Genomic DNA, 12683 nt, shown 5'->3' with positions numbered 1-12683 from the left:
CATTATCAGTTGTTTGCGTAATGAAAAAGTCAGGATGTGTCAATACAAATATTAGAGTTATGTGGACTTTACATTCTTGAGACATATGTTCCAGTAAATTCTAGGAGTGGCTAATGATTTATTCTTTTACTTTGTTGTAAGCTTGTTGTGGTCCTCAGACGGCCAACCAATGAAACAAAATCATAGTATTAATAATAATAATAATAATAATTTGTAGTTATGTTGGTGGATTTCAAAAAGCTTTTCACTCTGTTGATAGGGAGACTATAGATAAAATAATTCTAGAATTTGTCATGAAGTCTAAACAAGCAAACCTAATCTGTGAAACACTTACAGATACAGTCTGTAAAGTAAAATTTATGGGAAAGATCTCACAGCTTTTCAAAATAGAGGTTATGGCATATTCCCAATTATTTTTGACAGTAGTGTGTTAGAGAAAACAGTGAGAGTTCAGAACAAAGAACTTACTTAACTCAATATTTTGCCGATAAATTAGGAAGAGGAAGCAAAGAGATTGAAATCAGATGTCTTTCATTTGCAGGTGATTTTGATATACTTTCCAAAAATTTGGCATCTGCTATAACACAAATAAATCTGGAAGAAATAGCCAGCAGAACTGGGTTAAGAATTTCTGCAGAAAAAACAAAATTTTTAACAAACATTAAGGAGGTTCCAAATTTCCTGAAAACAAGTATTGGCCAAATAGAGAGGGTAAAGAAAATCAAATATCTAGGGGACATAGTCCAAGAAAATGCTCTAGAAAATTCTGCAATAGAGGAAATGGTGCATAAAATGGGGAGAGCATATGGTATCACCGAAGACCTCTATAATAAAAAGTGCCTATCCAAAAATGCAAAAATAAGGCATTGCAACACAATAGTGAAGCCAGAAAGCCCTTATGCAAGTGAATGCATGGCATTAAATTTTAACTTACATAAAGCATAAGTATTAGAAAGTCGAATTATAGGGAAAATATTAGGACCTCAAAACACAGCAGAAGGTTTGAAATTATGAAGTAATGCTGAAATATACCAAAGTATAGATACGGGAGGTATAAACAACAAAAACCTTTTGGAAAAAATATTGAAACTGGAAGGATTCCAAGGGAGGGTAGCTAAAGTGACCGGTTGAAAGTGGTCTGAAGACACAAAGACGAAACAGTGAACAAATGAGAGCACACTGGAAGGAAAGAAAAGAACAAAGATTGAAGAATTGAAATTGGAATTTGGTCCTCAGATGGCCTATTCACAGCAAATAATAATAATAATAATAATAATAATACTAAAAACAATAGTGAAAAAGTGTGGATTGCTACTCACCACATAGAGGATGCATAGCATAGCAGACAGATGAATTTAAAAGTAGACTAAGCTATCAGACATAGAAAAATACACATACATTCACACATGCACAACTCTTACAATGCAGCTACTTTGACCTCTGGATGCTGAGGCAATATTTGAAAGTAAAATACCATTCATTTTCTGTTACAGGTCAGTTGGATCTCATCAGCAATAAATCAGTCCTGAAGATGGAGAACAACCCGTGGGTCGCACCAATCGCAGACCAGCTGCAAGTCGGTGTCTCGCACGTCGTCGACTACATACGATCTGACACTTACAAGTTGTAAGTAGACTAACCCTGGCACAGTCAAGTTTTTTATCCTTAAAAGTGGAGTAAAAAAATTAGCTGGATATCATTGCTACAGCATGTAATTTCCCGAGGATGATAACTTTCCACATTTCTTTCTGTGCAGCAGTATCCTTTTGTAATTGTGACTGGATATTTGCTTTTAATGACACAAGCTACAGAACTTCATTAATATCTACATCACTAGTCTCCAATTCACACTAAAGTGTTTGTCAGAGGGTCCACAAAACAAGTTTTACACTATTTCTCGACCGTTCCACTCTCGAATAGCACACGGGAAGAACGAACACCTAACTCTTTCTGTGCGAGCTCTGAGTTCCGTTATTTTATCACACGTGGTCTGCAATGAGACAGTGAACAGAGGCTTGTGTGCAGCAAATACGGTACCCCCTCCATCGTCACATGGAAGAAGATGGGAAGCGAGAGTGGAAGCTAGTGTAAATGAGGAAACAGATCCCGGGGGTTATTCTAAAAGAGATCTAAACTGTCTTCATATTCCCTGTCACATTACAGATAAAGTACTACAAGCTACAGATTGTCACAAACTGGGTACCCAAAGTTTTATCATTTTACTTTTTAGTTGTGCTGCAAATCCTGATTTATTTTCCAAAATAACTCTCTCTCTCTCTCTCTCTCTCTCTCTCTCCCTCTCCCTCTCCCCCCCCCTCTCCCTCCCCCTCCCCTCCTCCTCCTCCTCCTCCTCCTCCTCCTCCTCCTCCTCCTCTTCGTCTTCGTCTCCCTCTCCCCTCGTAGAGCAGAGGTGTCCAACTCATGGCCCATGGGCAGCTTGTGGCCCAACTCAAGTATTACTGCATCACAAGAAGAGAGCATCTGTCACACAATCAGAAAAAAATCCATAAAATTCCATTTTTGTAAGGTTATGATAGTCGTGTATTTTCAATTTCAAACTACTATACTTACCTCCAACCGACCATTCCCCCTCCCCCCTTTTCTTCACCTCAGTGGTTATTGTTAGTGTTAAGTATATTTTATGTGGCCCAAAAATAGTAATCTTCTATCAGTGTGGCCGAGATAAGGTAAAAGGTTAGACGCCCCTGCTGTAGAAGCATAAAGTAATAAATTCCATGACAAACCTACGTATTCTAAACTTTCTTAAATTCTGCTAAGAAACAGGTTCGTTCTGCGCATCTGATGTCACAAAACACAGTCAGCCAATGAACAGAGAACAAAGTTGCCAGAGCTCAACTGCCGTGCAGAGCACGGATGAGTGTCTTCAGTTTTACAAACGTTCAGTCATAAATAAAGTAATAGAACAAAAGCAATGTCTTGATAGCAGACTTCCTTTTATAGAAAGTTTGGAAAAAGCATTCTTTATATCAATTGCTTCATGTTCTATTAATTAATTAAACCAAACAAGCAATAAGACTCCTAATTCAGGCGATAGCAAGGAAAGATGTTTGTATCAATCTCACGAACTGCTTTTTCGCAATAAAGAACAGCGGTAATTGTTTATTTCCTATTGTACTTCGACGAAGCGTGAGTAATTCATAGTCATACCAACAGTGTTTGTCAGTATTTTGCGTGACGTGTTAGAGTACTCATGGCGTTCTGCAGTCAGACAAGCTGTGTTAGCATAACGGTTAAGGTTTTGGGCTTCTACGCGAAAGGTAGTGAGTTCAAACCTTGTGCGGTGCTTAATATTTTCATTATTTAAAAACAATATCGAAGTGCCTTACTTCACGAATTATATTTGTTCGAATGCAATTTTTTGAAATTTCTAGTGCTTTGTCTCTTCATTAACCGTTTCGCTGCTGCAGACACGTGCTCCCTGCATTCCGCGCTGTGCGCGATTTTGTCATCACTGCACTGCTCGCCTGTGCAGACACATGGTGTTCCCACTGCTTTGACACACTTATCATTCGATTTCACAAAAACTATTTGGCCCAAAAATTTGATTTTTACACGTCTTCTTGACTGATACCTTCCCTCCATAAATGACTTAATTTTGTTTCGATGTTCAACGCAGTTATTATGCAGCATTAAATGTAGTAAACCATTGCATGAAATTTTGAAGAGTTTGCAGAGGTAAAAGTCCATAGAGTATACTTTCTGTATGGTCGATTTTAGTTGCCACAATGTTGAGAATGAAATATGGACAAGATACCTAAATTTCATATAAAATTTACTGTATAACAATATCTCATTTAATTTAAGTACCACATAGGTGTCGTATGTAATATTGAAAAATATTCAGTCTTTCGCGACTGTAATAAAAGTTTTATTTACACCGGATGCGTTTGGCTTTATTTTAAAGCACTTCAATCAATGAAAGGTATGGCACATACACAATGGTACTCATGTTCTCCGTCTTGTTTTGGTTCCACAGTCGCAGTTTTACCAATGGTACTGAAATGTATTCCTCTTCTGCAACTGTAATAAGCGACTTATTTAGACCAGACACGTTTCTCTCTTTTGAAGCATCTTCAGTGGACAGTATTTTGTCTCCTTCATTGTCAAGTCACCTTTCGTAGTTTTGTGCTGTGGTAACACAATATTCAACGTTCGTGTTGGCTGATCAGTGTTTTAGCAAATAAATGATGTTTGTGTGTTCCACACACAAAAATTATATTTCTCATAGCTTAGAGCACTTCACTGATAGACGGTATATTCAAGTCCTAATGTTTTTGTAAGTCCACAGTTTTGTTTAATGTATTTTGGCTACTTCCTTTTGATTGATTGAAGTGCTTTAACATAAAGCCAAACGGGCCCAGTGTAAATAAAACTATTGTTACAGTCGCGAAACACGGAATATTTCTCAATATTACATACGACACCTATGTGGCACTTAAATTAAATGAGATATTGTTATACAGTAAATTTTATATGAAATTTAGGTATCTTGTCCACATTTCATTCTCAACATTGTGGCAACTAAAATCGACCATACGGAAAGTATACTCTATGGACTTTTACCTCTGCAAACTCTTCCAAATTTCGTGCAATGGTTTACTATATTTAATGCTGCATAATAACTGTGTTGAACATCGAAACAAAATTAAGTCATTTATGGGGGGGAAGGTATCAGTCAAGAAGATGTGTAAAAATCTAAGTTTTGGGCCAAATAATTTTTGTGAAATCGAATGATAAGAGTGTCAAAGCAGTCGGAACACCATGTGTCTGCACAGGCAAGCAGTGCAGTGACAAAATCGCGCACAGCGCGGAATGCAGGGAGCACTTCTTTGTAGCAGCGAACGGGTCAATGCGGCCGTGGTGGCTTTACTGCATGAACTGCGTGCTCCCCCCTAAACGTAAGCTTGCGAACTATGCTATACTATGGCGCTGCTTCTCTTGGCGCGTGCAACTGGCAACGCAGCAAACTCCCGCGTCTGGGCGGGCATGTGCGAGCCGCCAAGATAAAAGAATTGAACTATAGCGTGCGACATATGATTGTCGTGCGTGATAATGGCACTGTGCAGAAGTGTTTTGCCTGAAGCTTACCTGAATATTCAGTAGCAGCTATCAAGTATTCTTTTATTAGATTACCATCCACGAAAGGGTGCAAAGATTACTAAAAATAGTGCAGTTTTGTAGCTGATCCAAACAGCGCACTCACTTTATTTTTCTTCGTCTACTTCCTCCTCTTCAGGGAGCTTCTCTTTAAGTTTTAAAATCTCTTGTACATACTCACATCTTTCACATTTTCTTTTTCTGCATTCTTTGACATGATAAGACATGTAGTACCTCTGTAAATTGAACCTCATGCAAATATTAACTGCCTTATGATATTCTAAACACTTTCCAAACTCATCGTTCCTCACACAGCAGATTGAAATGCAAAGAATTGTCGGTGTTACACAATGCCGACTCACCATGTTAGTATTAGGTGGTACCGCTGTCAGAACTGACCCTCCCGTATTTGAGTTGGCACTTCTTTCGTGCTGGTACAACTACACGTTGCTCGTGCATTTTCCTCATGCTGCAGCTGCTCTGCTCGTGAGTAAGAGCATCTGCAGGTACAAGTGCTCACACTCAATCAGCAAGTCCTTGAGCCATGCAGCAATCCTTTACCTCCAAATGTAGATGAGTCAAAAAATATTTTTGCATTTAGAGCAGAAAATTGGTATTGAAATGTAGTGAAAAGATCTTACTGCAAATTTTTGCAGTAAAATGTCCTACATCAATCCTATCTTGTAGGGTCCCATACTTTGCAGCAATAATGCAGAAGAGGATGGACAAGTGTAGTGTAGGCAGTCACTTTAGCAGATCTGTTGCACCTTTTAAGTGTTCATCTGGTAAAACTTACTTGTTGGTTTTCCTTGACGTCATTTTCTATGTGATTCTTCCAGTTTAAGTTGATCACAGTTGTAATCCCTATGCATTTAGTAGAATTGACAGACTTTAAATTTGTGCGATTTATTGTATAGCCAAAATGTAATGGACTCTTTGTAGTAGAGTATTGTACATTGGAACACTTTGCGAACCTTAACCTCTAGAAGTTTAATATATTTTCTGTAGTAACACTGTTCACGTTACGTCGCACTTCACTTAGCGTAGACCGGGACTGCGTCCTAGGCATGCCCGATGTTGACTCACTGGGCACGGCCCGTGCTGCCGGAGTTGTTGTTGTTGTTCTTGTTGTTACACCAGCAGAGGTCGCGTCCGAATTCTTGCGTGCCCTCTGGTGGACGGGACTCTACTTACGGCAACTACCGCCCGTGACGCGCCGTGCCAATGTGCGCCTCCCACGATCTTTCTGGTGGCTACTACACTCCTCCTCCTTTGGGGGGTGAAGCCACTGTGATCCACTGCGTCGGAAGGTGGAGCGTCGGGCAGGAGCGATGACCTCCACATCCATTGGATGGCCGGAGTCGAGGGGATCTGCCAACCCTCGAGCCGGAACCTTCGAATACGGCTGGAAGTGACCCACCCAAAGAGGCCCCCGTCGTCCCACAACCGGAGCTCGGGACAGAACGGGTGACAAGCTGTCGAACTCCGGATCCCATTCCACCTCGGGAGGGGCAAGACCCAGTGGTGGGGACGAAGGGGAAGAGACGACCACAGGTGAACTAGCCCCCTGAGAAACCGGGCCTGCTAGGGGGGCCAGCTCTCGCTGAGGCATCTCGAATGATGGCGATGCCGGTGCTGGAGCTACTGGAGGCTGCCAAGGCTGAGAACCATCGCAGTGCGGCAGAGGCACAGTGGGGAGAGGAGGTGACGTCCCCTGTGAACCCAATACAGGTGCCGGCAATGGGGAAGCCGGTGCCCGAGAGGTCGGAGGGTGGGTGCCCGAACGTGGACGTAGCTGATTTTGGTGACGACGTACCACCCGATCCCCCGCCTGCAAGGTATAGAGCCGGCGGCCATTTCGACGCAGGACCACCGCCGGTATCCAACGTGGATTGCGACCAAACCCACGGGCCCAGACCGACACACCCAGTGGAAAACCAGGTACTCCGTTTTGTGAAGACTGGCGAGGACCAGGCCGGAGAAGGTGCAGCAGAGTCCTAGGTTGACGCCCATGGAGGAGCTCTGCGGGGCTGCGTTCACCCATTGGTGTGGTCCGGTATGCCGTCAAGAAAAACGTCAAGGCTTCCTCTGCAGGAAATTCGTGCACATACTTTTTCATCTGCGTCTTAACTGTGCGCACCATGCGCTCGGCTTCCCCATTCGATTGTGGATGGAAGGGGGGAGAGCAAACGTGCCGAATACCGAAGTGCCTACAAAAATCCTGGAAGGTCTGTGAAATAAACTGCGGTCCATTGTCTGAGACCAGGGTGATTGGCAGACCTTCCACAGAAAAGATTTTTGCGAGTGCCTGGATTGCAACTTCTGAAGTGGTGGAGGAGCAGCGAACCACATATGGGAATCGGGAATAAGCATCAGTGACAATGAGCCAAAAGCCATTGAGAAACGGGCCCGCAAAATCGATGTAAACACGTTCCCATGCTTGGGTTGCCGGCGGCCATGAAGATAATGCTGCCCTGGGAGATGCTAGTTGGCTCGCACACTGGGAACAGGCGGCCACCAAGTGCTCAATTTCTCTGTCAATACCGGGCCAGTACACATGTCTGCGAGCCAAGGTTTTAGTACGGGAAACACCCCAGTGCCCCGCATGTAATAACGTGAGGACCTCCCTTCGTAAACCTGCAGGAATAACCACGCGAGGAGCTGTATCATCGGTAGCCAGAAGGAGAACTCCTTCCAAGACCGAGAGGCGGTCTCGTAGAAGAAAATAATTACGAAGAGGGTCCGAGGCCTGGCCCGGAGGGCGGGATGACCACCCCTGCTGAATGAGGCGAACTACTTGCCGGAGAACCGGGTCAGCCGCCGTTTCCCTGGCGACTCGAGAACTAGTGATAGGGAAGCCATCAACTGCTTGGCGGGATGCCACATCCAATTGAAAACACATAATCTCCTCGCGATCGAACGTAGGATCCGGGCCCACCGGAAGACGGGAAAGAGCGTCGGCGTTGGCATGCTGTCCTGTAGGGCGAAAACGAATGTCATAATGGTACTTAGAGAGAAACAAGGCCCAGCGCTGTAGTCTGTGGGCCGCCCTATCCGGAATCTGAGAGGCGGGGCCAAATAACGATATTAACGGCTTATGGTCAGTGATTAACTGAAACTTCGTGCCATACAAGAAAGGGTGAAACTTGGTAACAGCGTAGACAATGGCCAAAGCTTCTTTTTCCACCTGGGAGTAATGGGCCTGCGCGGGACTAAGCGTTTTAGACGCAAACGCCAGTGGTTGCTCGGAACCGTCTGCGTTGCGATGGGCCAGGACCGCCCCCACCCCATACTGCGAAGCATCTGTAGCCAGGACCAACGGCTTATGGGGATCAAAAGTAGCCAAACAAGGGGCTGAAGTGAGGAGGCCCTTCAACGAGGTGAACGCTCGCTCACATGCAGGCGACCAATCAAAAGGAACACCCTTGTGCAGAAGGCAGTACAGGGGGTGGGCTATAGTGGAAGCCCTGGGAATGAACCGGTGGTAATAGGCTATCTTGCCTAAAAAAGCTTGTAACTCTTTCAGCGAAGTGGGCCGAGGAAGGTTGACGATACCTTGGACCAAACTTCCGAGTGGCTGGATGCCATGCCGAGATATGGTGTAGCCCACATACTCAATGGACGGTTGGAAGAAGGTTGACTTATGCAGGTTGCAACGCAAGCCCACAGACCTGAATTTCAGAAAGAGGGTGCGAAGGTTGTGCAAGTGTTCCTTCGTGCTGCGGCCTGTGACAATTATGTCATCCAGGTAATTAATACAATGCGGGATTGTCGACGTGACATGCTCAAGATAACGCTGGAATATCGCTGGGGCACTGGATATTCCAAAAGCCAACCGCTGGTATTGGTAAAGGCCAAACGGGGTGTTGACGACCGCCAACCGTTTGGAGTCCTCATCAAGGGGTATCTGATGATAAGCCTCCGACACATCGATTTTCGAAAAATATTGGCCTCCCGCCACGGCGGAGAACAATTCATCAGCACGAGGCAAAGGATAGGTGTCCACCACCAATTGGGAATTAATGGTGGCCTTGAAATCGCCAAAGACGTAATTTTCCCGAGGGCTTCTTGACAATAACGAGGGGCGAAGCCCACTCACTAGAAGAAGTGGGAAGAACGACCCCTAGGGCTGTCAGCCGGTCTAGCTCTTCCTTTACCTGAGGGCAGAGAGCCAAGAGGATCTGTCTCGCGCGTAGAAAACGCGGGCGAGCCGACGCCTTCAACGTTAAGTGAGCTTCAAAATCGGAAACATGCCCCAGGCCCTCCTCAAAAATATCTGGAAAGTCTGAGATCAAAGATTCCAATGAGTGATAGGGAACGTCTTCGGAGACCAACTGTATGGTGTCAGCAATAGAAAAACTGAAAGGTTGAAAGGCGTCCAGGCCAAAAAGGTTAGCGGAGCTCGCATCACTGACAACAATAAAAGTAATAGGCCGAGTGACTGATTTGTAAGTCACGTCGGTAGTGAATTGACCCAGTAGGGGAATGAACTGTTTACCATAACCGCGTAGACGCCGGTAAACTGGCTGCAACGGGGGCGATCCAAGGTCGGAATAAGTTTGTGCATTCAACAACGAAACTGCCGCGCCCGTATCGACTTGCAGTTGTAACCGGCGCGACCGAACCGACACCTCGATAAAGAGTTTGCGTGCCGACGCGTCGGGAGCCTGGCCCGATGAAACTTCCTGAATGTCAACGTCCATGTCCTCGGGACTTGCTTCCTTCGATTCTTTCGAGGCAGAGCGGCAAACTTTAGCAATGTGACCTTTTTTATTACATTTGCGACAAACGGCCCAATGCCGGGGGCACTCTGACCGATCGTGATGTATATAGCACGACGCACAGGACGGCAACAGGGGCCGGCGGCCGGAATTCTGTTTACGCGCCGTGCGGGAGCGGCCGTAACGGCCGGATTGTACCGCTCGCACGTCGTCCACCCCGGACACAGTGGACGCGGCCGCGCCGCCCTGAACCTCCGCGACGTCGCACCACGCTTCCAGCTGTTGACCTGCTGCGTGAGAGACTTCATACGATTGAGCAACGGACAGGATTTCCTCGAGGGAAGGGTCTTCTAACTGCCGGGCCTGTTGCCGGACCTCCCTATCAGGGGCCGAACGAACAATGACGTCTCGTACCATAACGTGGGCATACGATTCTCGCGACTGCTCCGTGACAAAATGACACTTGCGACTAAGACCGTGCAGGGTAGCGGCCCACGCCCGGTAAGACTGATGGGGCTGTTTCTTGCATTGATAGAACTCGACCCTAGCCGCCACAACATGCGTGCGGCGGCGATAATATGAAGACAGCAATGAACACAATGCGTCAAAAGACAAGGACGAGGGTTCCTGCAACGGCGCTAGCTGCCGCAAAACTTGATACAGCGAGGGAGATATCCAAGACAAGAAGAGAGCACGACATACCTCCGCATTGGCAACATGAAACGCCTGGAAATGCTGCCGAAGGCGATGTTCGTATGCGTCCCAATCCTCCGCCGTCTCGTCATACGGGGGAAAGGGAGGAGGGAACTGCGCCGGAGCAGATGGCGTGGAGAGCAACGCCGGAATCACTTGTTTCAGGGTGGCCATGAGCTCCGTCTGCTGCGCAACCAAAACCTGCACTAAATCCTCCATGCCGTGGAGAAGCTGCGAAACCGGAACAACGACGCAACACGCGAAAGAACGACCCTACTCGTCGCCAATTGTGTAGTAACACTGTTCACGTTACGTCGCACTTCACTTAGCGTAGACCGGGACTGCGTCCTAGGCATGCCCGATGTTGACTCACTGGGCACGGCCCGTGCTGCCGGAGTTGTTGTTGTTGTTCTTGTTGTTACACCGGCAGAGGTCGCGTCCGAATTCTCGCGTGCCCTCTGGTGGACGGGACTCTACTTGCGGCAACTACCGCCCGTGACGCGCCGTGCCAGTGTGCGCCTCCCGCGATCTTTCTGGTGGCTACTACATTTTCATAATCAGTTTTGAAATGATATCATTCCCTTTATGTGCGCTGCAATCCTTTTTCTAGAGTTACAAAAATTACTCCATTAAAAAGTGTTGTTTTTCCAAAAAATCTGTTCCTAGGTCAGTGTGGTCATGTACCTAGCAACCCAAATATTCCACTAAAATTTAAAAGTGCTACAGCCAATAAATCTTGTGAGTATTGTGTTTAGTATACTATGTGTTAAATCAGTAATCTGCTACACACCAATAATCAGTAAGCAAAATCAGATTAAGGAGTAGTACTGTCAAAAACCAGTTTGCAAGTTAACAACATTTTCAAATAGAAGCTATTGGCAACTAACACAAAATTCTATTTTCAAAACAGGGCAAATTATGAAGTCATATAAGAAACTCAGTTCATTTGCAAAAGTCATTTGTTTTTGTTCCATTATAGCAACCTTTTTCCGTTTCTAGGTGCAAAATGGTGTGTGTGATGAAGTATGGCTTAACCACCCACGAATTATATAACTAGTTTTAAAATATACAGAATTTTACTCACCATAAATATCTGTAACTCGAGAATTAACAATGTCCTCCAAATAACTTTAATATATGGGGTATGTCAAAATGAATATACAGGTCTTAAGGCATTGTAGCATTTATTGCATTCAACATACAATTATAAATAATACAGCAAATGGAAGAGCAACTCAAAACAGGTTTGTTTGTATACCTGTGTGCAAAGGGAAGAATATGGATTGACCAAGAGTGATTCAAGAACCCGGTGAACAAGTTAGTCTTCCACACATAGCCCCAAGAAATCAGTTCATTAGACTAGTCATGAATTATCAATTGCAGTGATGTCTGTGTGGGACTTTTAAGAAGATGTTTACAACTATGTCATTATCATTTGTAGTTGTTACAAATGCTAAAGCCCACAGATATTATACTGCGTGATGAAGATTCTAGATCGTATCATCTTCAGTGATGAATCGACATTTCACCTAAGTGGAAAGGTGGACACACATAATGTGCACATCTGGAGGTCAGCAAATCCCCACTTGATGGTATAGTTGCAATGAGGCTCCCTTAATTGAATGTTTTAGTGCCATATGCTGGTGGAAAGTTTACAGACCTTTCTTTGTCGGTGAAGTGACTGTAACTGGTGTTGCGTATCTTGATGCAGTAGGACTATGGCTCTTTTCTCAATTTTCAGAAGCTGAATCACAGAACTTTATCTGGCAGCAAGATGATGTGTAGCCTCACTGGCATAACTCAGTATGCAGTTCCTTAAACGACGTTGTACCCGACCTCTGGATTGGCCGCAGGGGACCGGATGACAGAGCTCATCTTGCATGAACTCTGTGTTGTGCAAGATCTGATTCTGTGCAATTTTTTATCTTTGGGTGTTCATAAAGGATCATTTACATGTGCTTCTGCTACCCAACTTTAGAAACATTGTTGCAACAATTACTTCTGACACACTGATCAAGGTTTTTGAGTTGCTGTCTCATGTGCTTATTATTTACAATTTTAAGTTGAACATAATAAATGCTACAAAGCCTTAAACACCCTATATTCAGTTTGAAACACTCGGGTATATAGAAAACACTCAGGTATATAGGT

The 12683-nt window shown here is 44.7% G+C and overlaps 1 protein-coding gene across 1 annotated transcript in view; it reads left to right on the top strand.

Moving 5' to 3' along the window:
- LOC126215075 (ras suppressor protein 1) overlaps positions 1-12683 on the top strand; it is an 85062-nt gene that overhangs the window by 52040 nt on the left and 20339 nt on the right. Inside the window, exon 7 of the mRNA XM_049941724.1 lies at positions 1494-1626. Coding sequence (XP_049797681.1) covers positions 1494-1626 — 133 coding nt within the window. The remainder of the gene's footprint in view (positions 1-1493; positions 1627-12683) is intronic.

This window comes from Schistocerca nitens, chromosome 12 (genome assembly GCF_023898315.1).
Source record: "Schistocerca nitens isolate TAMUIC-IGC-003100 chromosome 12, iqSchNite1.1, whole genome shotgun sequence".
NCBI lineage: Eukaryota > Metazoa > Arthropoda > Insecta > Orthoptera > Acrididae > Schistocerca > Schistocerca nitens.
The sequence above is the reverse complement of the archived record's forward strand: the minus strand, read 5'-3'. Positions and strand labels throughout refer to the sequence as shown.